This window comes from Typha latifolia, chromosome 3 (assembly GCF_019914945.1).
Source record: "Typha latifolia isolate L0001 chromosome 3, TyphaL0001v2, whole genome shotgun sequence".
Classification (NCBI taxonomy): Eukaryota; Viridiplantae; Streptophyta; class Magnoliopsida; order Poales; family Typhaceae; genus Typha; species Typha latifolia.
The window spans coordinates 2,045,423-2,072,395 of record NC_133088.1 but is presented as its reverse complement, the minus strand read 5'-3'; the positions used below and the strand labels follow the sequence as shown (position 1 = coordinate 2,072,395).

General features: G+C 38.9%; 5 protein-coding genes and 1 long non-coding RNA gene across 7 annotated transcripts; 2 read left to right on the top strand and 4 right to left on the bottom strand.

The window, feature by feature from the left end:
- Positions 1–995: 995 nt before the first annotated feature.
- Positions 996–1,712, top strand: LOC140784764 (uncharacterized). Its single transcript, XM_073132306.1, has one exon. It carries the CDS (start codon positions 1,020–1,022, stop codon positions 1,443–1,445), a length of 426 nt encoding a protein of 141 aa, XP_072988407.1. The 5' UTR covers positions 996–1,019; the 3' UTR covers positions 1,446–1,712.
- Positions 1,713–3,710: 1,998 nt separating this feature from the next.
- On the bottom strand, positions 3,711–6,393 carry LOC140783192 (uncharacterized). Its single transcript, XR_012108112.1, has 2 exons — positions 4,525–6,393; positions 3,711–4,288 (listed from the first exon to the last, which is right to left on the bottom strand). It is a non-coding gene; the product is annotated as an uncharacterized lncRNA (long non-coding RNA).
- Positions 6,394–12,672: 6,279 nt separating this feature from the next.
- On the top strand, positions 12,673–15,385 carry LOC140784594 (probable prolyl 4-hydroxylase 6). The gene is made up of 7 exons (XM_073132086.1): positions 12,673–13,600; positions 13,677–13,734; positions 13,814–13,918; positions 14,256–14,313; positions 14,393–14,568; positions 14,639–14,699; positions 14,887–15,385. Exons 1-7 carry the CDS (start codon positions 13,467–13,469, stop codon positions 15,192–15,194), a joined length of 900 nt encoding a protein of 299 aa, XP_072988187.1. The 5' UTR covers positions 12,673–13,466; the 3' UTR covers positions 15,195–15,385.
- Positions 15,386–15,754: 369 nt separating this feature from the next.
- LOC140783682 (uncharacterized) lies at positions 15,755–17,419 on the bottom strand. Its single transcript, XM_073130646.1, has 2 exons — positions 16,389–17,419; positions 15,755–16,174 (listed from the first exon to the last, which is right to left on the bottom strand). The coding sequence occupies exons 1-2, from the start codon at positions 17,215–17,217 to the stop codon at positions 16,119–16,121; spliced, it is 885 nt and encodes a 294-aa protein (XP_072986747.1). The 5' UTR covers positions 17,218–17,419; the 3' UTR covers positions 15,755–16,118.
- Positions 17,420–17,573: 154 nt separating this feature from the next.
- Positions 17,574–21,992, bottom strand: LOC140783681 (protein SOSEKI 3-like). Of its 2 annotated transcripts, XM_073130644.1 has the most exons (7): positions 21,856–21,992; positions 20,306–20,440; positions 20,132–20,201; positions 19,919–20,034; positions 18,935–19,814; positions 17,959–18,248; positions 17,574–17,869 (listed from the first exon to the last, which is right to left on the bottom strand). In XM_073130644.1, the coding sequence occupies exons 2-7, from the start codon at positions 20,424–20,426 to the stop codon at positions 17,844–17,846; spliced, it is 1,503 nt and encodes a 500-aa protein (XP_072986745.1). In that variant the 5' UTR covers positions 20,427–20,440; positions 21,856–21,992; the 3' UTR covers positions 17,574–17,843. The 2 variants fall into 2 exon arrangements, with proteins under 2 accessions (XP_072986745.1, XP_072986746.1); XM_073130645.1 differs by lacking the exon at positions 21,856–21,992 and having other exon boundaries at positions 17,816–18,248; positions 20,306–20,690.
- A 70-nt stretch (positions 21,993–22,062) lies between these two features.
- On the bottom strand, positions 22,063–26,251 carry LOC140783683 (ras-related protein RABE1c-like). Its single transcript, XM_073130648.1, has 8 exons — positions 25,949–26,251; positions 24,256–24,328; positions 24,052–24,152; positions 23,181–23,246; positions 22,945–23,042; positions 22,800–22,862; positions 22,613–22,705; positions 22,063–22,530 (listed from the first exon to the last, which is right to left on the bottom strand). The coding sequence occupies exons 1-8, from the start codon at positions 26,019–26,021 to the stop codon at positions 22,447–22,449; spliced, it is 651 nt and encodes a 216-aa protein (XP_072986749.1). The 5' UTR covers positions 26,022–26,251; the 3' UTR covers positions 22,063–22,446.
- Positions 26,252–26,973: the final 722 nt, after the last annotated feature.

Here is a 26,973-nt window from a genome sequence, read left to right as displayed (position 1 = left end):
ATCTCGAGTCCTAAATTCAAGCTAACCCAAATGGTTGATACGAATCAAACGAAATCTTAAGCTCAGGAACTCATAAAAATAAAACTTATTGACTTAAATAATTCACCCCCAAATTAATATTAAAATATTATGTTCTGAATATTTTCAAAGAAAAATAAATCTAAATATATCAAAGTTTTACGTAAATTACAAAGTAGAGTTAGAGTTGAGTATTTATTATATACATAAAAAACATAGAATACGAGAGCAGAGGATGAGAAAATGATTTGCTTGATTTTTATTTATATATTTATCAAATAAAGAGATTTATTATTTTATAATCATATTAGATTTAGATAATTGACCTAGAGGAAAATATAAGATATAGAGCTAAATAATAAATACAAATTAAAATTTTCCATCTATTCACTCTCATCATATATTATATTTGTACCTAATTTTTACATAAGCTAATGAGATCAATCTTTTATATTTGGAATAAAATACTGAGAAGGTAAACGTTTACATCTTTAGTAAAATATTGATAAGTTCGTTATATTTTTATTGCGTCATCATGGGGGTGCTGCATCTAGGGTGTACAAAATAGACTTTGTTAGGTAGTAAGTTTAGGTGTAACATTTAGGTAAGTAAGAATCCAAGGAGGCTTAGTTTACTCAAATTTTCCCCCATCCTTCCGGCGAATCGATCTCCGCCATGTGCCCTTAGGTTGCAAAATTCCAACAGCTTGGGATGCAGGAGATCCCTTTGAGAAGAGCTAGCTAAGCTTACTTTATTGAGGTAGCTTAGATATAAGTGTAAAGGGGTCTTAATTGTGCACGTCGGATCAACAGAGCAAGCTATCATTTTCTTTTGCAATAAAGCCTTCGCCACCCACCTACCATCTCCCTTTGTTACGAGTTACCATGGCAACATTTACTACCCGTAACCGTCTCCGACCACTCCTCAGCTATATAAGAAGCTATCCTCCTTAACCCTTCACTTGTAAATTGAGAATCTCCTAGGTCTACAGGGATAGAGAGATGACGAAGTGGTGCATTCTCTATGTGATGCTAGCCATTGCACTAGCTCAAGTTGTAGCTAGGAACGTGCCTAGCCAAGTCCCGGCTAGCACCGAGACTGCCGGCAATGCCGCCGGCCTCGGCGACCAGAAGAATTTTCTCGTCGGTGGCGTCGGCGGCTATGGCGGCGTCGGCGGTGTTGGCATTGGTGGTTTGCCTTTGGCCGGCGGTGTCGCAGGGGGTTACGGCGGTTACGGAGGCGTTGCGGGGATAGGCGGGCTTGGCGGTGGCATTGGAGGCCTCGGCGGTGTCGGTGGCATTGGAGGTCTCGGCGGCGTCGGTGGCCTCGGAGGACTCGGCGGATTAGGCGGCGTTGGCGGTCTTGGTGGCGTAGGTGGGGGAGTTGGTGGGGGAGTTGGCGGCGGCATTGGTGGGTTACATCCTTGAGTATGTGTTGATGGTACGTGCATGTTCTTGCATGCATGCAAGTTACGTATGTTTGAGTTAGAGAGAGTGGTCGAAGTAGGTGCTAGGGCTTAAGATGGGGTTTGTGTTAACTTTCTAGATTGGTGAAAAAATGAAAGAGGAGTTGTGTTTTGGTAGTTTTTCTTGTTACCCTTGTTTGCTTCATGCTGTCATGCATGATGCATGGTCTAGTCTGGTTGTTTCGAGTTATGCACTTCTTGTGCTTTGGTACTACAAGGTATTTTAATATCTCTCTCTCTCTCTCTCTCTCTCTCTCTCTCTCTCTCTCTCTCTCTCTCTCTCTCTCTCTCTCTCTCTCTCTCTCTCTCTCTCTCTCTCTCTAATAACAACCTTTGACCGGGAACCATATTAACGACTTAGTCAAGTACAGGAGAGAGAGGTGACGATTTACGAGAAAATTAATGCTTAAGTACACAAGGAGTTTGAGACAGTGTGTAATTAGATCTCAATACGAAAAACAACTTATTTGTTAAGAATTGTGACATAATTTTACATAATGACTCAAAGTGTCATCAAAAGTTAGACCATCGAGACATCCGCAGGACTGCATGAGCCAATGCATGCCTTTGCCTTTCTGAGAGCATCCTCGGGAGTGCAATCCTCTGTGTTACTCGGTGCAGTAGACGTTTGAATCTTTACATCGGTAGTAGTAGTAGTAGTAGTCGTCGCAGTAGTAATATCACCTGCCACCTACCAACGTAAAAGTTAATGTACACGTGCAGTGCGCGTGCATGCTAAACCATAATGGGCCAAAATTATGGGCCTTACTCTCTCCTATTCTGTTTGGTTAATTAGGGTGGTTATTAAGCTCCCTTTCGGCTAAATATGACTTGCCATCAACTCAATGACATGAGCCTGTAAACCAATTATTCTATTCATGAATTTCTCAGGGACATTAGATTATAGTACATTTGATTAGATTTTTGGGTAGGTTGGTGAAGCCAATAATTATTGGTAGCCAGTGATAATTAGAGATTATTGATGCTCTAACAATACCTGGACAATCCTACGTGTAATAATCTTTGGCCAGTGGCCAGTCCCTCAATAATCATTGGACGTCAAAAAGACTGCCTCCAGATCTAGGGGACCTTGTTGGGAATCTTCAGTGGTTGAAGTGGATCTTGCACAAGAGATAGATGCCAAGGAGAAAGAAAGAAACAGTTGTGCTCTCTATGTTTTGTACTTCCTGGAGCTCTGTGAGTTGTGTTAGATTTACTGAGGTGGACATAGTTTTGCCTCAAATATTCTACACGTCGAGTATCAGATGAGAAGGGCTTAACTTCGCATCGGAAAAAGAGGGGAAAAAAAAAAAAAAAAAAAAAATATATATATATATATATATATATAAGAGTTTATATACACTACTCCTCGACACTCATCTAATGACTTAAGCTTTAGAATTTAGATTGAGTTGGGTTATAAGTAAATAAGGGGTGTTATATATCCAGAACAATCTTAAGCATTTTCCCTTGGTACCTGATCAATTTTTATTCCAACATTGAGAATAATTTGTTAGAGGAGTCGGCCAACATTAACCCTTCAGTGGCCGTGATGACTTCTGTGATGCAGAAAGGGGTGTTATAGAATCAGAATCTCCCTTGCTGCGTACCGATTTATGCGGCATGTTGTCTCTTTTGGCGAGCCACGTATCTCATCAGTAAATAAGGAATTGGTGTCTTGGACCAAAAAGAATACAGCGTATTCACGCAGTGGGAGTCTCCATCTTGCATGAAAGGTGTTTGACAATTTGTCATGTTGAGACTGTGTATCTTGAAATATAATGATCAGAGAGTACATTCGCCATGGCAAGGTCCATGGAGCATGTTGTTTGATGAAATTCCTGAATGAAGCAGTGCCCTGAAATTTGATGATCATGGCTTATGTGAGAGAGAGTAAATCCATATACCAGTGAAGCTGTTTATTGTCAAGCTGGATGAGCTCGAGGATAGCTTCAGTCGGATGACTGTTATTACTGGACTTGTGCAAGATTCATGTGTTGCAGATCCGTGGCGGCTGTTTGAGCAATTGCCTAATGCTTTGCTTAGCATCGGAAAGTCTGATGATCTTTAAGGACATGTTATCACTGGGAACATGGCCTAATGTTTACACAGTCACTAGCGTTTCGGCTGCTGCTGCAGATATAGCTGCAATCTCCAACGTCTAGAACCTTTATTGACAAGTTCTTAAGAGGGGGTTTCATGAGAACCTTCTTGTTGCAAACTCTGGTATCTTTAATCGGTTTTCACCTTGCGCCATTTGATTATGAAATAAGCATAAACATATTCTAGTACAATGAGGTCTATAACCAAATAATAGTTTTGTCTGTACCTCTGCTATCTCATCTAATATTTCCAGAGTATTTTGGTTATTTACCAACTCCATGATAGTCTAAAAATAATTGGGCACAGTTAAAACTAGTATAAAAATAATTTGAGGACCAAACTCCACCAACATGTTATTATCTACCCCAACAAACCTGACACTGATAGTTAGCTACATCCACCAACATGCGCCCATGATCCATCCCACTGGAACACCTCCTAACAACAGAGGCCACAGAGCTGCAGGGAGTACAAAACATGGAGAGAACAACTGCTGCAGCAGATCCGTAAAACGCTTTGATTGCTTCCTTCCCCTTATCATCTCTCTCTGTCCATGCCCGCAATTCCTCGTGGAAGATCCACTTCAGCTGCTGAAGATTCCCCAACAACGTCGCCTCTGCAAGCAGTCTTTGCGACGCCCAATCACTGTTTGAGGGACTGCCCAAAGATCCATTGCATGCAGACTTGTCCGGGTACCACTCCCTGCCAGGGTTATTTTTGTCATTTTATGTCCAACTAATGACGAGTTGATGTCGTCACCTATCTCGCCCCCCACGACAGTCGACAGGAGATCTTAAGATTGGTTCATATGTTTAACTTTTATATATATTTTAGTTAAATTTTCTTTTTACTAAGGTTTATTGCCTAATATATATTTAAAAATTTATTGAAAGAAAGGAAAAAGAAAAGAAAAAAAAAGTGATAGCAAGGTTTATTACCTAATGAATAATGGATGTGTTTTCTGGGGAACTTAAAAGGGGGGGGGGGGAAACGAGATGGCGATGCCTCTGTTATTTGAGGGGTTCGCTTGCGTGAAAAAACCCGACCCAAAGCAACTTGGGCGAGCCCAGTGGGTCCAACCGGTTGGGCTCTCGATGAACATTTCATGCCCACAACCTGTTTGCTTTAATTCTCCTCCCGCTTCCACGTCCTACAAAAAGCACAGCACAATCGCTTCCATCTCCACAGACAAAAGAAAAAGAAAAAGAAAAAGAGAGGAGAGGAGAGGAGTGGGGAGGAGAGAAGAGAACAACAAAAGAATTATTATTATTATTATTTTTTGAAAATAAATCTCCAAACACCAAACAAGACACCCACATATAAAACTACACAAATTAACTCCCTTTTTAACTCCCCACATAACCTTCTCTTCTCTCCTCTGCTCTCTTTCTCTACCTCTTCTCTTTCCTTTTCCTCCAATGACCCATCTAGTCAGCACTACTTCTTCTAAGAGAGGCTAAGGAGTTAGGTTGGAAAGGGAGAAGCATAAGGAAGGAAGGAAGGAAGGAAGGAAGGAAGGAAGGAAGGAGAGGAAGGAAATGGAGAGGTCCTGTAGGTACTTAAGGGCATTGGTGAGTGGGTTGGCATTCTTGTTCTGCATTGGGATTCTGGTGTCTTTGGCCATAGAGACAGGGGCTCCTCAAGCTGCAAAAGCTACATCGCCACTGGCTTCTACTTCAACTCTGAGGAGTTTGGTGGATTTGAAGGAATTGCCATCAAGAGAGAAGCCCATTGGCCAGATGAAGCTGGACCCATTTCACAACAGCAAGAGGAGAGTACCAAATGGCCCTGATCCTATTCATAACAGGTACTTCTACTTGTCCTTGCACTTCTCTTCCTCTATAAAAATTACCCTAAAAAAGATTATATATATATTTGTATCATACTGTCCTTTTTATCATATTAATCTGCATGATATTGAAGAATTTGTGCTTAATGGTTGTTAATTTGTGAGCTCCCTTCGTGCTATCTTAGGTTCATCTTCTTTCTACAAGAAAAAAAAAAGTAAGCAAGGCTCTTAGCCTGTTCGAAATAAAGAGGGAGAAAAAAGAAATAGCCACTCTTCTTCACTTTGCCATCATATCCACATCCACTAATCATTCTTAAATCTGTTACAAGAAAAGAAGTGAAGGTGAATCCTAATATCCATGCAAACTATCAAATCATGTGCACAAGATCTTGTGGGTCCCACAAGAAAACTTAAGTACATTGTGAGACTCACCTGGGAAGATTGATTACTTACTTAATAAAAGGGCCTAATGGCGGTAGATGTAGCTTCTTCACCTGAATCTATGTTGATTGAAATGCACAAATGTCTAACATCATGAACTAACTACTCCATGGATTGCGATCGCAGGAGGGCGCGGAAGTCGGCAAGATCGCCGGGGAAAGCGTAGCTGCGTAGCAGAGGGAATGGAAGGTTCCAGTGTGTGAGCAGGGGGGTGATGGATCAGTGGATGTGGGTCTCATGTTGCATTGTAACTATGAGTTGGGCCTATCTTTAAACACTACTCCATAAGACATTAGGCATAAGAATGCTTGCTTTCCCCCAAAGTCCTCTGCTTTCTGAGGAGTCCAAGCTTCCCTAACACAAAAAATACACATCCAAGATTCTCATCCAGGAATAGATGGAGGAGCTTTTGCAGTGACTTTAGTGATCTCCTTCCTTTATTTTTGAGAGAGAGACAGAGAGAGATTGAGGAAAGAAATGGCATTCAACTATTCAAGGAGTGGAAGGGACCAAGGACCAAGGACCAACAAATGTTCTAGTAGCCCATGACAAGAACAAGGCATTGGCATCATCAAAGCAAGCCCACCAATTAAAGAAGCTTTTGAATTGATTCGTTTTAATCTTAGCTTTTCTCTCTCTCTCTCTCTCTCTCTCTCTCTCTCTCTCTCTCTCTCTCTCTCTAAATCCTATCACTTGTAACTGTCACTCACTTTGAGGTACTAATACTGTTTTGGATCATTAGAGCACTGACTGGTCTAAAGGGCCATTTAAAGTATGCATGCCGCTCTGTCTCGTACTAATCATCTTATATATAAACAACCCATGGAATAATGCAAAGCAAAAGCAGGGGAAGTAAAAGAGCCCAAAGTGGCATGGCTTCTTCGATGCTTTTAATTTTGCTTCTTTTCTTGCATGGTTTTGAACGGATCGAGGAGCAAAGCCTGGAAACTAAAGCAGCCCCAGGTCTAATATGAGCTGTTCAAACTAACTTTCTTTACTTTAAATTCTTACTGTCACCATCTTCCAATACTCACAAGACTATAAGCTTCGTTCCATCTATTTGATAATGGATAAATGGATTAACTTTGGTCATATTAGGTCTTAAATCCGAACTATATTATATTATTAATCTATTATCTAACAGCGTACTAGAAATACCCTTGTCTAACAGCATAATTGTAGCTTACTATTAGCACAGCTCCACGGAATCCTTCAGTTTAATTACAATGGTTTGATACTTTGCTATATGTATGCAGTGAGCTCACCAAGATGTTAAGTTGCATTAGCAAATCCATTGTCACATTAAAAAGAGAAAATAAAGTAGTGTTTCAGAAACTCACATCAGAAGGTCAGCACTAATCAATGGGCTTCACATTGGAAACAACAACTGCATGAGCCAAGGGATTTGATCTTGAAATAATGATCCTTTTTTTAAGTGGTTGTTTATATTTGTCTGGATAAGTGGGAGATATGTGATGCTATTATATTATATCTAAACATGCCAATAAACTATACTCATAGAATAGTAGAATGGAGTCCTGAAACTAGTTTTATTGACGAATAATGTTATACTTGCAAATATTTTAGAAACAAGATGACGTGGTATCATTCTGACAATTAACAGTTACAATTATCAATGGTCCAGATGATATCACATCAAAGGTGTTTGTAAGCATCATGTTACTCAAAATTCATTGTTCAATCATAAAAGAACCAAATATTTTTTCTTGCATAAATTATCATTAAAACATTTGAAACATCATATTAGAATTAGCATTATATTTTTTAAGAAATCATAATCGTCGTTGAAACAGTTTGATTCATTCATAAGTACTATTAGGTGTGTTTTGTAAGATTGAATAAGAGGAGATAAATCATTGGTAGGCTTATCTAAAGAAATATTATATCCCTTGTGATTATTAATCACATATTTTAATTCTAGTCTACTGTTTAATTTATATAAGACTATATATGAATAAATAAATAAAATTATATTACGTTAATTATCAAAATTAATCATATTTAACTCAAAATAATCAGAATTAAAATCAAATACAAATAATAGAATAAGTTAATATAAAAACATTTAATTAAAAAATAAAAATGTAAAGTTTTTTAATATAACAATACATTAAATAAATATAAAATATGAAATACTAATAAAAAGATCGAAAAACTAAAAGTAAAATTTAAGTAATTAAGACCATTAGTTTGTTATTTATATATTTAAATTTATTATTTTTTATATAAGTGTAATATAGTAATAAGACCTTATAGCTCCACTCAGAATATATCTTCCCGTCTTCTTCTCTCTCTCTTTTTTTTCGTTTTTTTTTCTTTTTTCTTACCTCTTCTTCCTTTTTTTTTATCTCTTCTTCTCTTTTCTTTTCTCTTTAGTTTCGTTACTCTTATCCTCATAAAGATCTTACCTTTGAAGAATGACAAAGTATAAGTCATTCATCGAAGAAGACATAGGATACCAAGCATGTAGGGTACATGGTGTTGCTGTTGAGATCCACACACACATATCATAATAAAAATCACTCATCATTCAAAGCAAATTGTTGGCTTATTTAAGCCCTTACAAAAAGAGAAAATAGAAAGCAAAGAACCCACGTTTTACCCATTCTAAGAATGTGGTAACAGACTAAAGAAAAAGTCAAACCCTACCTACATGTCCTAAATAATAGGAATTATTAACTGAATGAAAGTTTGACAAATTCTAACAACCCCAACAATTCCTCCCCTAAACTGATTGCAGTAGAGCATTCAGTTTACTCCTAGTACCATGCATACACCCAGTAACTTACGCAATTTCAAAAACACATCTAGCTTAAGTGGTTTTGTCATAATGTCAGCAACTTGTTCTTGTGTGCCACAATGCTTCAGTTCAACTACTCCATCCCTGGTTAAATCACGCAAGAAATGAAACCTTACGTCAATGTGCTTGCTGCATCCGTGCATGACTGGGTTCTTTGATAGCTTAATGGTAGAACTATTGTCACATAACACCGTGGTGCATTTACCTTGAGAATGACCAAGCTTCTCCAATACTCTCTTCATCCACACCCCTTGACAGACACAAGAAGCAGCTGCCACAAATTCTGCTTCAGTAGTAGACAAAGTAACCACAGGTTGTTTTTTAGAGGACCATGACACAACTCCTCCACTAAGTAGAAATACATAACCATAAGTACTTTTCCTATCATCCACATCTCCTACATAATCACTGTCTATATATGCCATCAACTCACCATTAGCCTTCTTTTAATAAAAAAAACTCCCAAATCCACAGTACCTTTCAAGTATCTTAACACCCTTTTTGCAGCTTGTAGATGCAATTCAGTTGGACTTGCCATGAATCTACTAATCAAACTCACCACATACATCAAATCTGGCCTTGTTGTAGTCAAATACATAAGACTTCCAACTAATTGTTTGTACATGGTAGCATTCACCTTGGCTCCTTTTTCACCTTTCATTAGTCTAACACCAGGAACAATGGGGTTCTTCACACTATTTTCTCTATCTTAAACCTTTCTAAAACTTCTTTTGCATACTTCCTTTGACTAATATAAATGCCATCAGAATTTTGTAAAATCTCCACACCAAGAAAATACTTCATCTTTCCCAAATCAGTCAAATCAAATTCAAGTTTCATAGAATTCTTGAACTTAACAAACATGCTCTCATCATTACTAGTAAAAATTAGATCATCAACATATAAGCTAATAATCAAAATTTTACCTTCATCTCCTCTTTTGATGAACAAAGTATGTTCACAGCTGCACCTCTCAAATCCTTCTTTGACAAAATATGCTTCAATCTGACTATACCATGCACGAGGGGCTTGTTTAAGCTCATACAATGCCTTCTTCAATTTGTACACCTTATACTCTTCATCTTTCTTCTCATAACACTGTGGTTGCTCGACAAACACGGCTTCATTTAATTCTCCATGCAAGAAAACGCTTTTGACATTAAGCTGATACATTTTCCAACCATTTTGAGCTGCTAAAGCAATTACCATTCTGATTGTATCCCACCTAGCCACAGGTGCAAACACCTCAGTATAGTCTATGCCATATTGCTGAGCATATCCTTTTGCCACTAGCCAAGTCTTACATTTGTCAACCTCACCATTTTCATTGAGTTTAGTTTTGAAAACCCACTTTACTCCAATCTTTTTCACTCCTTTTGGCAAATCTGTTAGCTCCCAAGTCCCATTCCTTTCAATTGCTTCTATCTCCAAGTACATTGCAGCTCTCCACTTGGAACTCTGAATAGCTTCTTCAAAGCTAGTTGGATCTAAAGTTGATACAAACAGAACCAAATTGTGCTCAATTTCTTCTTCTGACAACTCTCCCCCACTTATATAATCTTCCATCCAGAATGGCACTCTTTTGTTCCTCCTTTCTAGTGAGCTTGATGAGCTTTCTTCAAATGTTTGAGAATTCTCATTGGGTGACTCACTTGAAGGTGTGCTAACCTCTGCTCCTCCTACTACCCCCTCCTCTTCAATTTCTTCTTCACCTTGACCATGTTCGCTTCTTTCTTCATTGCTATCTCCCCACTCAAGCATATCAAATCTTGCTTCTTCATTACTCCTCCCCCAATTCCAGCACTCATTTTCTTCAAAAACAACATCCCTACTTACAACTATCTTTTCAGACACTGGATCGTAAAGCCTATATGTTTTAGACTCTTTACTCATTCCTAGCAGCACACACTTAATGCTCTTATCATCTAGCTTTTTTCTCTTATTGTCTAGCACATGAACATGACCAATGCATCCAAAAACTCGAAAATAATTCACATTGGGTTTAATACCACTCCAAGCCTCTTCAGGGGTCATATATTTCACTGCCAACGTAGGACTTCGATTAAGCACATGCACTGTCCAATTTACTGCTTCCGGCCAAAAATTCTTTGGAACTTGCTTCTCCGATAACATGCTTCTAACCATATTCATGATTGTTCTGTTCTTGCGCTCAGCCACTCTGTTTTGTTGGGGAGTGTAAGCTACAGTAAGCTGCCTGCTAATGCCATTAGCTTTGCAAAAGGCATTAAACTCAAGAGATGTGAATTCTCCACCCCTATCAGTGCGTAGACAACGAATAAAAGCTCCTATTTCCTTTTCAACAAGGTTTTTATAATTCTTGAAGATAGTAAAAGCTTCAGACTTCTCAGTAAGAAAATATATCCACAATTTACGACTGTAGTCATCAATAAAACTTATGAAATATCTTTTCTTACCATTGGAGACTGGGTTGATGGGTCCACAAATGTCAGAATGTATCAACTGCAATCTTTGTGATGCTATCCACAAACTCTTATTTGGAATTGCATCCCTGTGTTACTTTCCCACCATACAATTAGTGTATACTTTGGATGATGCATTCAACGAAGGTAACCCTCTCACCATCTTCTTATAATGCAAAGTTCTTAGACCTTTGAAGCTTAGGTGCCCATGTCTACAATGTCAAAGGTGAGTGTTATCTTCAAGAGTTGTTTGGAAACAAGTGGGATCTTTTGATAGAACTCTTGCAAGCAACACGAACATCCTGTTTGCAGACATTGCTATTTGCATAATAAGCCCTTTCTTTGGATGATAAACTTTACATACTCCATGTTGTATCAGAGTACCTACACCTTTTTCTTGCAATTGTCCAATACTCAATAAATTATTTTTCAACTCAGGTATATAGAAAACGTTAGTGATTACCTGAGTAATTCTAGCAATTTGCAATCTAATATTACATTTTTCCAACACAACTATTTTGGAATTATTTCCAAGTTTCACAGATTGCCGAAACTCCTCATCAAGATCTGAGAACCACTGCTTATTTGCACACATATGATTGCTGCACCCTGAGTCAAGAAACCATACATCTTCTTTCCTTGATGGATTAAGCTCCACATACAACATCAATAGCATCTCTTCTTCCTTCTCAAGCTTAGCATAATTTGCTCCCTTCTCCCAATTAGGACACTCATATTGAAAGTGCCCTAATTGATGACACTTATAACACTCAATTGTAGCTTTGTCAAATGCTCGTCGACCTCTTCCTTTGCCTCTTCCTTGAGGAGTTCCACGACCACGACCTCTTCCACCAGATCTATCATCATGGGTCATCTTTAATGCATATTCATCTCCTCCATGCCCTTTCATTCTCTGCTCATGTACTGACAAGCTACTCTGCAACTCATCAATGGTGAGGGTGTCCAAGTTATTAGACTCTTCAACGGAGCACACAACATAGTCAAACCTTGAGGTCATTGATCTCAAGATTTTTTCAATGATCACTACTTGCCCTATGCTTTCACCATGAATTTTTATCTTATTTGCTATGGTAAGTGTTTGAGCAAAATACTCATCAACACTGTCACCCTCTTTCATCTGTAGGACCTCAAACTCCTTTCGAAGTGCTTGGAGTTGTGCTCTTTTGACTCTTGTGGAACCCTGGTACTTCTGCTTCATAGAGTCCCAGATGTCTTTGGCAGTGTCTCTATTGAGGATGGTCTCCATTATGGTTCGATCTATAGCTTGGAACAAATAATTCTTGATTTTTCAAGTCTTTCAGCTTCTGTTATGCAATTGACTTGCTTTGGGCTTCAGTAAGCTCCATTCCTTCTGCTACAACAGGGATTCCATTCTCTACCAAACTCCAATACTCCTTTGAACGAAGAAAATTTTCTATAAGCATGGATAAATGATCATAATGACCATCAAACTTAGGAATGGCAGGTTGAATGAAATTATTTTCAGCTGCCATACTTCAAGCACTCTTTCTTTCTCTTCTTAAGAAACTGCGGTTTCTTTTTTCTTCCAATCAGGTCCGTGATGAAGCTCTGATACGAGATGTTGAGATCCACATACACATATCAGAATAAAAATCACTCATCATTCAAAGCAAACTGTTAGCTTATTTAAGCCCTTACAAAAAGAGAAAATAGAAAGCAAACAACCCACGTTTTACCCATTCTAAGAATGTGGTAACAGACTAAAAAAAAAGTCAAACCCTACCTACATGTCCTAAATAATAGGAATTATTAACTGAATGAAAGTTTGACAAATTCTAACAACCCCTGCTTATACTAGAAGACCTGTGGAAAAGATAAAGAAATATTGGGAAAGAAGAGTAGAAGGCCTTAGCCCATCTAAAAAAAAAGGAGATGAGAGCAAAACTATCTAAAAATATTTATTTTGGCCTTCACAAGGGTAATTTCGTTTATCTGAATATAATATATTATTTACGTGCTTGGTACGTGATGAATTTAGTTATAGTTTTTTAAAAATTTAGAAGGTAATTATTGTATACTTTTATAGTACACTAGGGCAAAATATAGCAGGACGAAGTGTAATTAACGGTAAGTTGACTTTAAAAAAATGCGTTGATAAAAACTTCTCTAACGGTCATCCGGAGAACGGTGGACCAACTCAATGCCGTGGGCGTAGAAATCCCCAGTTCCTCTTACCGCGGCGAAACAAAGTCAAAATCTAACATTCCTTCCTAATGCTTGTTTCTTTCGTCCATCAAAACAAGAGCAAGACCAACAAATTGCTATGGGCGGCTGCTCAAATCCCAATCCCCTGCTTCCATTTTATAAGCAATACAAGCAAGAGTTTGGCGAACACCATGACCAAGAATGGGATACCGTCGCCTTCTCGCCTTCTTCTCCCTCCTCTTACTCGTCTCCCTCACCCTCCTCCTCCCGGAGAAAGAGATAACCGCCGTTGCCTTCGACCCAACTCGAGTAACCCAAGTCTCTTGGAAGCCCAGGTAAGCATTGCCCATTACCTACACTTCTCGATTTTGAAGTCGATTTGGGATTCAAAGTTCTGGGCTTTGGCGGCAGGGCTTTCTTGTACAAGGGTTTCCTTTCTCATGATGAATGCGATCATCTTATTAAGTTGGTAAGGAAATCTTCTTTTCCTTTTCCCCTCTTATTGGCTTGATAGACCCAATTCCTGATGTATGTGGGTTTGTCGGTAGGCAAAGAATCGGATGGAGAAGTCGATGGTTGCGGATAATTTATCCGGGAAGAGTATGATGAGCAACGTCCGGACGAGCTCCGGCATGTTCTTGGCGAAGCGCCAGGTAATTGGTTGGCCTTTAATTTTGGATATAATTTCTTTCTATTGGTGACAAGAATCATATAATGGAATTGGGTAAATAGTTGGACTTTTCATGTATAATTGTTTCACTGTTCTTTCTCTATTATATGCACCAACTTGGCATTGTTATTTCTCACATTTAGAAGTTCATAATTTAATGATCCATAATGGCCCTTCACTTGATAGTCAGAATAGAGAATCTTCCACGAGTAGTAGAGAATTAGTGGAAAAACTTATCCTCGTTATGCGATAAATATTGTGTGCTAGATAAACCAAGATGCTAATGATAAAATAGGAATCTGATATCGTTTCTTCTGTAGGATGCAATTGTCTCTAGAATTGAAGAAAGAGTTGCTGCTTGGACCTTCCTTCCTGAAGGTAACTTAGTTTTTCTCCTTTGGTTCAAAATCGGCTATTCCTAACTATTTCCTCCGGCTGATTGAATCTTTCTTATCAGAAAATGCTGAGCCCATACAAGTACTGCACTATGGAATTGGTCAGAAGTACGATGCACATTTCGATTACTTCCAAGATAAGAAGAATCAAGCACGCGGAGGTCATCGAGCCGCCACAGTGCTTATGTATCTATCTGATGTAAAGATGGGTGGTGAAACCGTGTTTCCTAATGCTGAGGTAACATAATAGACTACTTACATTGTCTAAGGTAAGATTGTGAACTTAAGGTGATCTCCACTGGTTGTAGGGAGGCAAGTCTCAGCTTAAGGATGAAACTTGGTCTGAGTGTGCAAGACAAGGCTATGCAGGTAACTTGCATCTTGTACTCGAAATAGATTGAAATTTACCTAACATTGTTGTCTAAGCTAAACTGTAATCCATCATATCCAATTAACATTGTTGTCTAAGCACTAGATCCGTGGCCATTCTTATTGTGCATGAATCACTAATAGAACTTTTCTTGTTACCTCACTCATTAAATTTCTTGTCTCGCAGTAAAACCTAGTAAGGGGGATGCTGTTCTCTTCTTTAGCCTTAATGTCGATGGCACAACAGATCCACACAGTTTGCATGGAAGCTGCCCAGTCATAGAAGGCGAAAAATGGTCCGCACCGAAATGGATTCATGTGAAGTCCTATGACAACTTACAGACAGACAGCTTACCCGGGGAATGCTCTGATAAGAATGTGCTGTGTGAGCAATGGGCTGCCGCAGGGGAGTGTCAGAAAAATCCTATCTACATGGTAGGAAACAACAATACGCTTGGAAATTGTCAGAAGAGTTGTGGGCTATGTGACTCATAGTTCTTCAATTCATGTTGTAAGAGTATAATTTTCAGATTATGTTGCTTCTTTTTTTTTCTTGCTCCTTGAGGTGTACATGTTTTTGAAGCATATTTGGTGAGTTCTGGTCATAGCTTGTCTGAACACTAACAGAATTAAGAGTTACTGTAGATGTACAAATGTCATACTACAGTGTGTAACATCATATGATTTTCCAGAGATATTTATCCTCCTCGTTGTTCTAATCGACATGGTTTTTGATCTTTGGATGCCAAATGGGAAGCCTATGCATCTTGCAGTGTTGATGGCATATAGTTAGCTGTTAATACATATGAACTGAATTAGCTCACTATTAAGATAAAGCTTCTGAATTTTCTTATTTTCATTTTGAAGTTCCTACTCCATGTCATTAACACAGTTATATACTGTTAAGTTGAGTTTCAAACTACTATGCTAATTGGGTCTTGTGCCAAGAGAAAGCACTGTAACTGTCTCCTATAATGTACTGAGCTCAATGTGCAGGATGACTAATTTTTTTTTCCCTGGCAGCAGCTTCCCTGCAGGAAATTTCTAAGATTAGCTTGAGATCCAAGAGAGATATATTCAAGTCAAAACACAGATTACAGTGCTCGTCCACCTCGTGAGAATAATAGTACATGTTATTGCAGCACAAAAAAGAAAAGAAAAAGTGGCTTAGGTTCCTACAGCCACCAACCATGGGCTTTAGAATATATTCTTCTCTTCAACTGGCCAGGCCTTTCTATGTAGCAATCCAATTATTAGAGTAGCTCTTTTCCTTTCCCTGGAAGCTTTCATAGATGCAGTACCATTCTAAAAAAGAAATCCTCACTCACTCTTATGCTTGTATTCTAATGTGCATCATGTAATTCGCATACTACTTTAGATCTTCTGCACCAAAATCTATTGCCATTTACTTGCCTAGTCTCAGAGCTGCAACAGGATCCATGCCATTGCCAACCATGAAGAAATGAACCAAGGCCCTGCACCAACGTAAAAGAAGACGATTTCATAAAATTACAAATTTCTCAGTCATCAACTCCTTCTATGGGAAGTTTTCATTTCACACCCGGCATTTTCACTATATATAATTCTTTCAAGACAGCCTTGATCTACCACAACAGACACACAAGTGAAGGTGTGAAACTTTAAATAAATAAAAGAAGAAGAAAATATAATAAAAGAAGAGAAGATTACCAGTCTTAAATGGCAGTATCCTTCTTCCTCGGCTCCATGAGTCGGACTGAAAGTAGCAATTCGACGACGTATTCATCCCATTACCACAGCTACAAAGAAAAGAATGATACTGCCCACTATAACCACACACGCCATTGCTCTTCTCGCATTCGGCACAAGAACTCGGATACCCATCATCCACACTAAACCGATACTTAAGAGCAATCCCAAACTCCCACCCTTTTGGATTACCCTCGTCTCCATTAAAGCCATAGATCCCGCTATAACTACTGCACTTCAACTTCTCCAAATCCATCTCGAACGACGGCCCGAGACTCACCGGCGCGTAGATGCAGCACGCAGAGACCGGCGCGCCGAGGCCTTTAATGGCGTCGCACGTGTAGAGGAGGCCGCACACGGGGGAGTTGGTCGTGTCGCACAGGGTGGAGTTGGAGGAGCTGGCGGCGTCGCAGTCGAGGAGGGCGAAGATGTCGGTGTCGGAGAAGGCGAAGGGGGCGTCCCAAGTCAGGGAGAAGCCTGAGCTGGGGGAGGTGGCGGAGCACGTGGACATGGAGGGGTCAGAGAGGATGAGAAGTTGGTTGGTGTAGTCGATGGATTGGATTGGGTACGTGCCGGATTGGGTGGAGAAGGTGAGCACTTGGCGGGTGGCGTTGCATGCGACGTGGGGGTGGAAGGCGGGGCTGCCGCAGCCTGGGCCGGAGCCGAAGGGGTAATGGAGGGAGAGGCCGCCGCAGGACGGCTTGCATGCCGAGTCAGCGGAGGAAGGAAGGGTGAAGAAGAAGAAGAAGACGAAGAAGAAGAAGAAGAGGAGGAGGAAGAGGGTAGGCATGGTTGTGTGATAAAATGGTCTAGCAGATTATTTGAAGGCTGTTTGATTGTTGGTATCAGGCTATATATGGAATATATTTGAGTCTTCTGATAATTCTTGTATTTGAAAGGAAAAAAAAGGTAAAAAGAAGAAGGAATAATGTTTGCCATAGAAAAAGAAGGATATCCATTATTTGTTATTAATGATAGTAAAAAAAAATATCGAACTTGAATAAATAGTGTTGAAGAATAAATATCTGCAGCAAAGCAGCATCAGATGCAACATAGCCCACTACTGTAACAGCATCTATTCTTTTTCCACAGGGTTTTTATCGATTGAGAGAATCTGTTGATGTATCAATGATCTCAAACTCAATGTATGAAAAGGATTTACTTTACTTGATCATTGAATCGTGAGATCCTAAACAATCTATCTACCTGAAGTCAACAGTTAGTTCTCTGATTCCACAAAAAGGACATGGCAAAATCTACCTGAATATTTGACATAATGAATCACAATTAAATAGCAGCAGCTCTGCAAACCACTGACCAGTTTCTCTTCTCAACTGTTAACGAGATCAATAGAATACTAGCATCAGGAGTTGGATCCCTCTTCGCTTTCGTCGTCGCATGGAACTCTAGACCGGATTATAACCCGTGCTCCTGATGTAAGCCTGCAAAATTAAAGAACCGGCAAATCATTACCAAGAGATGGTTGCAGCGTTACAATGATAAAGCACTAACTAGACGAACTGTACTTAACTTTCTTCGATTTTGATCGTCTTCTCCTTTTCCTCTCTGAAAGATTCTAACCTCATGGAAGATCCTTTCAATGAGGAGGCATCAGTGATGCTTCTGCTTCCTCCTTTTGATGGCAGGGTAGAATCTGGCCCAGCTGAAGAGCTTCTAGGGCAATCTGAAATAGGAGATTTGGTAGATTCATTCTTAGTTGGCTTGATGGATGTAAGCTTAATGGTTCTTGGGAGGCACTTTGAACGTGATGTATTTGTTGTCTCTTCGTCATTCCTCCTGGAATATAGTGATTTGCAGCTCCTGTGTATTTCAGACGTGTTAACTTTGGTGCTAGTAATACAAACATGAAATTTCTTAAACAAAGATCTCGTGATTAGTAAGAAAAGACATGGTAGCAATTGATTTTACACTAGAAACAGATGAATGGAGGAAAGGATCCATATAATCAACCTCAAATAGTTGGAACTAAACCTAACATCAATCCAAAGGAGGTGCAAATACCCAGCAAAACCAATTCTTGATTGAAATCATGTGGCTTCAGTAATCAAGGAGCAGCCGCTCCAGAAACTCCTCTCAATGCAAGTAAAGTCAAGACGATGGAGAATGATGACAACTTTGATTGAGGGATTCTCTTACTCAATAAGAAACTCTGCTTCATTAGTTCAAATTCCATAGTGTAGATAATACAAATGAATACAGCAGTTTTTTTCTTTCCAACAATAAGAGCATATATTTTCTGAAGAAGGCATATCACCAGCAATTTTCAATGGCAAAAAGTAAAACAAAAATAAAACCCTGCGAGCATTTCATGTCTTACGAGGCAACTAGTTTAATGAATAACAACTAAGATAAAGGATGCACTGGCTCAGTTACATTATTATGAGTTACGAGAACAAGGATGAGCAGGCAGCATCTGCTCCATGCCAACAGACAATGTAAAAGACAATATAGATAATACGAAAAATGAGCAAGGGAGCCAAGCTAACCTGTCAGCATTGTAGGAAGAAGAACGTTTGAGGGTGGGTATCTTTTTCCCTATATCCTCCCTGTACTTTTTTGTTTCAATTAAGCTCCCACTAAAATATTCCTTGTCTTCCAGTTTTAACCGCATCAACCTTGGATCTTCCGACAGGCAATCGAGCTCTCCAAGCATCATTGAATGAGAAAATATTGGTGATGGGAACTTCATGTGCGAGAACCTTGGCTTGTAGCTAGGTACAAACCGAAATCTATGGTGGTCCTTCACAGATATTGATCCGCATGTTATTAGTTGCATCAGCACATCCGAGGGCCTCAGCTTTGGATCCTTGGGAACGAGAACATCCTCCTCATGAAGAATTCGAAAGCTGTTCATTTTACAGGCTTCTGCTCTAATCAAAGACTCCAAGGTCTCTGATTTACGGCCAGCTGACAATTCTGACAAAGTGGGAGGAGGTGAGATCCCTTCCCAGCTATTGTTTGTCCTCTCGTCGGATTTCCGGGCATGGTTCTGCTGCAATTCAATGAATTCAACATATCTTAAGCCATCGTCGGTTGAAACTCCCCTAGTGCAACTCTCCTGGCCGTGGAGAGACCTTCTCCCTCCACCATCCTCAGTTTGCGTCGATGCGTCGGCAGCACCTATAGGATTGCAGACCCTATACTCCACAAGACCAGGGGAGCAGATATCTGATGATGGGGGCCTTCTAGGTATCGGAGATACTTCCTCTTCTTGGGAAGGTGGTGAAAGTGGAGGCTTGGCTTCTCTAATGACAACGGTGGGTGGTGAGTAAGAAGAACAAGACGCTTCCTTGGCTCTAGGAAAATTGGGAGATTCCTGGTTCGGGTTTTGTTGTTTTTGGCTCCCATTGTTCTGATGAATCCGATCTAAACAAGCAGAAGTAAAAGGAAAACAGACTTGGGTTCTTCACTATTACCAACATTAATAAAATGGAATGCATTTTGACCAACTATTTTCTCTTCTGGATTACCTGAAGGAGATTGATCCAAGAGCTCAGAGCCCTTGAGAACATACTCGTCACCATTGGCCGGGAGCACCAGATCATCCTCGGAGAGGTCGTGCCACACGAATCCGTTCTTGTAACTCCTGCAAAACCACTCGAACTAATAAAAAAGCGATTCAAACTTTTCCGACGAAAACTCCAAAAGTAAGGATTTTTTATCGTCTGGGCAATCGCCATTACCTCTTGCAAGACCACGAATACCTGGTGGGCATGACCTTCCCCCTCACCAAATTGAGCCGATTAATCACATCTACCAACGCAAACAAACAAAACCCAAATCACAAACAAAACGAATGCGAACTCCAATCCAAATTTTAACCAACTCGTCGGCATCACGAAATTCCTTCCACTGACCTCTTAGATACAACCCCTCGGGCGAGGAAAGCGGCACTTCGATGAAATGCGGGTGCTCGAGATGGCGGTTCCGGCAGAGGTAATACACCACGGCGATCTTCCTCCTCCCATAGCTCTCCATCTCGCCTCAAACCTCTACAGCGAGATGCGATGGTAAGACGAGAAAATGCGAAGTGGGTATCGCCAAAGGTGGTATTTTGATGGGGAAAAGGTGGCTGGGATCTCTTGTCCTGGCCTTATAGCTGCTGCCTATATATATGTATATTCTCCACCGATCAAGACAGTGGAGAGCAAAGCAGAGCAGAGAAGTGACAGAAGAGTAGGGAGAAAGAACAGTGTAAGCTTCTGACCGTTACTTCTTGCTCCGATGAGGGGCTAAGTGGGTGAGTTGTTGACCAAAGAAGTCAAAGTTATTTATCTCCCTCACACACGACTATTCTTCTATTCACCATCTTTTTTACCAACTAGTGCTGTACTTGTTGTTTTAAAATGAATAAATATTATAAATTGAGAAGGTTAAAAAACAGAGAAGTTTTATATTTATTATCCTTCACACTATATTGTTTTATTGTTCTACCCATATATTTGACTTTTAATATTTTAAAATATTTTGAGTTTAACTTTAATTTAACAACAACTTACGATATATAAATCAACAGAGAAGATAAGTCAAGTAAAACTCTCTCGAACAAAGATTATTTTGTATCTTTATAATAATTATCACTTAAGAAAATTACTGTCAAAATATTTTTAAAAGATTAAAAGTAAAATACACGGGTCAAATAATAAAAATAAAGTGTAGAATATTTTGGAATAAATTATCCTTTAAATATTTGAAGCTCTTGCTCTCCTAGTGCGGCTCATTTTGAGGTCATCATCTCAGTTGTCAACAATATTAAAGATTCCTCTCGGTGCTGTGTATTCACAATATTATATCTCCCTTATTTTCTATCTCTATAAACTTTTTTGCTCCTAAAGCTAAAATTCCTCATAACTAGTTCAGTAATGAAATATATTATTATTTTTTTATCTAATTAAATTTATTTTTAAAAAAATTAAGACTAACTAATGGAGTTCAAGATAAATAAAAAAAATAAAACAAACTGCTAGTTCCTACTATTCCAACCAAGTGACCAACAGTTATAACATTCGTTAACTTGGTCGTAAGCAAAGAAAAAGAAAATAAAAAGGGAACAAAAAAAAGGTAGATGATGGTCTGTATCTCTATTTGCACAATAAAGTATGTGGTAGTACGGATGCATTGGAGAAATCAATGGGGCATTAATTGCTCTACGGAGGAGAGGAGAGGAGAGGAGCGAATCGGGAAAAGGTGGTACGCTTTCCACGGCACGCTAAAGCGGTGCAGAGAATTCGGTTAAAGAAAGTAGTAAAGGGGTGGCTCCGTACTTGGGGTGGTGGAGTGATGGGAAGAGGTGGCGGGAGCTTCCAGAGGAGAAGAGAAGGGAATGGAGAGAGTGATTAAAGTAGCTGGGTATAAATTTAATAAAGTAGAAAAAAAGTGACAGGATGGATATTAGATTAAATCTCACCCTGCTCCTCCCCACTTGGCCATTCTGTTTGCTCTGGTGGAGAATAGAAACACCTGGAAAAGAAAAATTCTTATTAGGTAGTAATCAAGTGAGATTTGACTACATTGCTTTGCCCTTTTGAATAATATGATCATAGGATTATGCATATAGGAAATTATATGGAAACTTGCACTCTTTGATACAAGTTCCTATGGTGTAAAATGAATCTGCAGCAAACACAATAACAGAGGATATATTATATTATTACTTGCTAAACATCAGTTTGCCAAGTCAGAAAGAAGACTGAAAACAAATATGGAATTCCTTCAGTACATGCAAATATTACCAGCAATGAGATTGTGCAGCTAAACAATACATTGCTGTTGAACCAGAAGAAGTTGGCTAACAGTAGCAGTAGGGAATTGATTGATGCACTTAAACCTACTGTAGAGCACCACAGGCAGCCGATAGAAACGGCAAAGAAACAGTCGAGAATTAAAAAAAACACCAATAATTTTAAGATGTGGAAAGGCGGCGCGACACAAAAGGCATCAGCAAACTAAAGAGAATTGATGCTTAAGAAGCCCCAAAAATCTGTGTGTAATCAATCCATCAGGAACCACAGCAAGATGACTTGGCTGCAACATCACTGGGGCCCTGACCTGGGTCTGTCTTGCTGATTTTGATAGTCTGAGGCTGCACAAGGAAGAAAAATGTGAACATGGTATAAGCCATCGCTCTAATGGTCTAGTAGTCATAAAGGCTTCGAACTTCAAACCTCAGTTTTGGAGTCGCTTTCTGTTAGTCTTTGCTTTATGTCCCTTGCAATAGTAAAGAACACCTGCTCGACATTTAAGTTTGTTTTCGCGCTCTGCACAGATGTATTTGAAAATCAAGGGATTAGCAGCCAGCAACACAATGTATTCATAAAGGACATAACTACCGCATTTCCTTGATCAACTCACTGTCTCGAAAAATTTGATGCCATACTCATCAGCTAGCATTTGCCCTCGAGATGTTGGGACAGCCTGGTAGTCAAATAAAAAGAATCATGGGTATGAACTAGGACGCTGAATCACAGAACGAAATTGAATCATCAAGAACTTTTACCCGCTTGCTCTCATCCATGTCAGCCTTGTTGCCAACCAAGATCTTGTTGACATTATCAGATGCATGCTGTTCAATGTTGCGGATCCAATTTCTGATATCTATTGCCTTAAATAAAGAAACACAGGGTGGGAAAGGAAGGTAGAGTTTCATGTTTGAAAAGTAGTCCAGCTTTCAGTTTTTAAGATAGTTAAGGCAATTAATTAAAATAATGAAACAACAAACTAAGATGAGGATACTGTTGAAAGAAGACTCATCTGTGACATCATAAACCAGCAAAATGCCCATCGCTCCTCTGTAATAAGCTGCAGCAGCAGTATATGACTAAATACTATTGAATATTAGAAATAGTACAGACAAAAAGATGAATGTTTTCAAAAGGATATTCTCTAATCAATGAAATATGTATGCAATGCCCTAGTTTATGGGCAATACGTGGCAACTTATCTAGGGAACGAGAAAAACCAAACATATAACTGTACAACAGTGATAGTAAACAATTTTCTGTAAAAGTTACACTAGTAAGGTGAAAACAAACATACAACTGGAAAGCAGCTATTAGAAAGAAACTACATGGTCTGATCTGGAGTTCACAATACAAAGTTGAACTCTGAGTATGCATGAAAAGATTCTCTCCAGTTCTGTGGTTCAGTGTAAAATTGCACTGTCATATACTTAATTAATGATCCTGCCAGGTATGCATGCAAATGTGAACAGAGAATAAATATTGAACATACACTACCCAAAAGCACAAATTCACGTGCTAATACACAAGAACAAGTGTTCAGATTAAATGCTAGATATTCCTACCAAGGATTTCAACATCCTTTCCAGTTCCTTGCTGATAATCTATATTATCTTTCAGAACCAAATGGCATGAATATAATGAAAGCAAAATTATATATCAATCAAATTGGACACCAAAACAGTAATAAAAATTTGAAGTCGTGAGATTTTTGTTTCTATCCAGTGTTAGAGATCGTGATTTGCTAAACCCTTGAAAATACACATGGCAGCGGACGGGCATATGGACATAGCAAAAGAATTTTCGTATCAACTCTTTTTATCTATTCTATTGAAACAAACATAAAGGAAAATGGAGAAAACTACCTGTTGTTATTGTGCGAAAGCGTTCTTGACCAGCTGTATCCCATATTTGCAACTTTACACGTTTTCCATCAAGATCCACAGTCCTAATCTTGAAATCAATCCTTAAAAGAAGGTTGAGTTCCAAATCTAGATAGTCAGCTTTACATGACCAAATAACTTTCAAATTAAAAGGAAATGGGGAATAAAGGAGGTTATCATTCACACCCTATTGTGGTAATAAAACTAGTGGTGAAAGTATCATCAGAGAAACGCAACAGCAAGCAACTCTTTCCAACCCCTGCACAGATAAGTTTAGCCAACTGAAACACTTCCCAAGGGATAATTTTACGAGAAGGAAGGCCTTCTTTCAGCTTCATATAAGCCGTCTAAACCACAGTAATTCAAACTAGTGATGCAACCTTACTCTTGTCAAAAAAATCAAAATTCAAAAGATACAGCACCATAAGTTTAGATAACTTTCCAACAAATCAAGGAAAAAATTTGCACTGCTAATAGTCTAATACCCAGATTGCAAGAAAACAAGATCACTTAACATAACAGAGAAATCATACTTAATTAAAAAAGAACTCCAAATCATTCTTTTGAGCAAATAGTGTTTGCTGAACAAAGGATAGGACTAGTGTGTTGAGAGACAAGTTTCAACTTCTAAGAACCGTGGGACAGCGGTAAACCTTCGCTAAAAGCAGCAGCTCAGAAAAGAAAGAAAAAAATTCTGGCTGGCTTTGCCACAAGACCAACACACTATTCATATTATTATAAAACTAGACTTTCATTTGCCTCATGAATATCTATCCAAATTCCTTCCTGTTCTGAGAATTATTTTGGAGGATCTATAGTGATGAAAGCATCCACTCCACTTCCCAAATTTATCAAGGTGGCCTTCTTCCAAAGTTTATCTGCTAACAAGACACTAGATACTAGATAGAGTGTCTGTGTTTCGAGCACTCTCCTTAAGACAACTCAATCTTGTGATCATGTGCACAGGATTCAGGCAATGAGCACAATATAATGGCCTTATCCTCATCCTTCATCTTCTCTATAATGCCATCTGACTAAAAAAATGTTGAAAGCATTGGTGCCTTCATCTTTTACGAGTGTAACACTGTTAACCATCTTGGTCCTACACAAGCCTCAAAATTTAATCATAAGCTGAAAGTCACTCTTTTCTGACATCATTAAAGAATCTCTTATCCACCAAGCACATACAGTTAGTAGACCATGTCTCCAAATCCATCTTGTCATGCGCCGGTAGGAAATTTTCTTGCGCTACATTCCTTGAGAGACAAAACCAAGCACCCCTCAATCAAGCGAATTCCTCTTCCAGAGATATCCAAACACCACCTCCATACCATCTTGGAGACGAAGCAAAACCCTCTCTTTACACCAAGACAGAGAATGCCCAAAAAGAAAAACATCTTCACTCCTCACCAACTCCATATTTGGTCTTATCTAAGACAAGATTTAACATGAATCAGGGTCATGAGTCAAACAAACCTAAATCGACGTAACCTATTTCATGGCTTAATTAAACAAAACCAGAATTAATTAGGAGATTTCGATATTACACACCCAACAACGGCTTTATGATCTTGTTTTGCTAGATCTGAATGTACACGATCGATTCAACCTTCCGAGCCTTCCTTTCCTAACAATAACATTGCCACAAGAACTCATGCTGACTCATCAAGTAGTCACATTTTTTAAGATCAAAGTAAGAATTCACCCCTAATACGTATCCAATTCCACAGGAAAACAGAAATTAATAATCCAAATGGTCAACACACAAAGAAAACAGCAAATCCATCCACCAACTCGAAGAGCTTAGATTTAACAGGACCCAACTCCCCAAGAAGACCAAATCAAAGGCAAGGAGGAGAAAAGAAAACAGGAAACTTGCCGCTGTCACCGATGAGGAGAAGCTTGATCAGGTAATCGTAGTCGGCACGCGCTCTTGCGGGTGCCGCGGCCATCTCCCTCTTCGCCTCGCTCTCCTCTGCCAAAGAGAGCCTCTCTCTCTCTCTCTAGTATCGGGGAAACGAAAGAGTCAAAGTGTGAATACTTATTCTTTGAGGGTGTATAATATATATGGGTATATATTACGGGTCTATTTGTTCTCTGGATAGCGGCAGCATCAAGCGATTTATTCGAGAATAACAAATAGGATTACAGGAATGGATAGTGAACATTGAACAGGTCTCCCTCTCTCTTGGCTGGAATTATTCATATATAAGCAAGGGGCTAATTAAAGCCTAGGGTTCTATTTCCTTTTTACTTTGAAAGGAAGATAATAATAATAATAATAATCTTTTTTGAGAAAAATGGAACATCCCATTTAATAAATATTACAAGTTTATTAGTTACATAATTCGGAGAAGATTTTAAAAAAAATGCGACAGAATTTTTCATTAGCGCCAATCACACCATAAATTCCTCAAAATAAAGAGGTAATGGTCTGCTCGGCAACTCCGAAGAGAAGAATAAATTTAGCATAATCACCAATTGAGATAAATGTGGGTGATGATCTAATCTTAGGATCACAGAAGATACATTTTTGATCGCCTTCACAGAAGATTTTTTTTTTTTTTTTTGGTTGAGAAAACACAGAAGATATATTTTTAATCACTCCACTAATTTGGGTGTAATAATATCCTTTTCATGAAGTTTAGGGCAAAGAATTAACCAAATAAAAATCTTAACTTTTAACAAGGTTTGAAATTAAATATAAATCTTAATCTTTAAATGGAATTCGAAGCTTTCATATTAGAGAAAAAGAAACGAGTGCCGCAGAACGTAATAATAATCATCACCTTCTATTGTGATACGAATTCATTTCAAGGCCTAGTCAAGCTTGACTTGGGCTGAAATTGATTGGTAAACCTATCTCTGTTGTTAACACATGAAAATAGAAAAAGAAGAACTTGA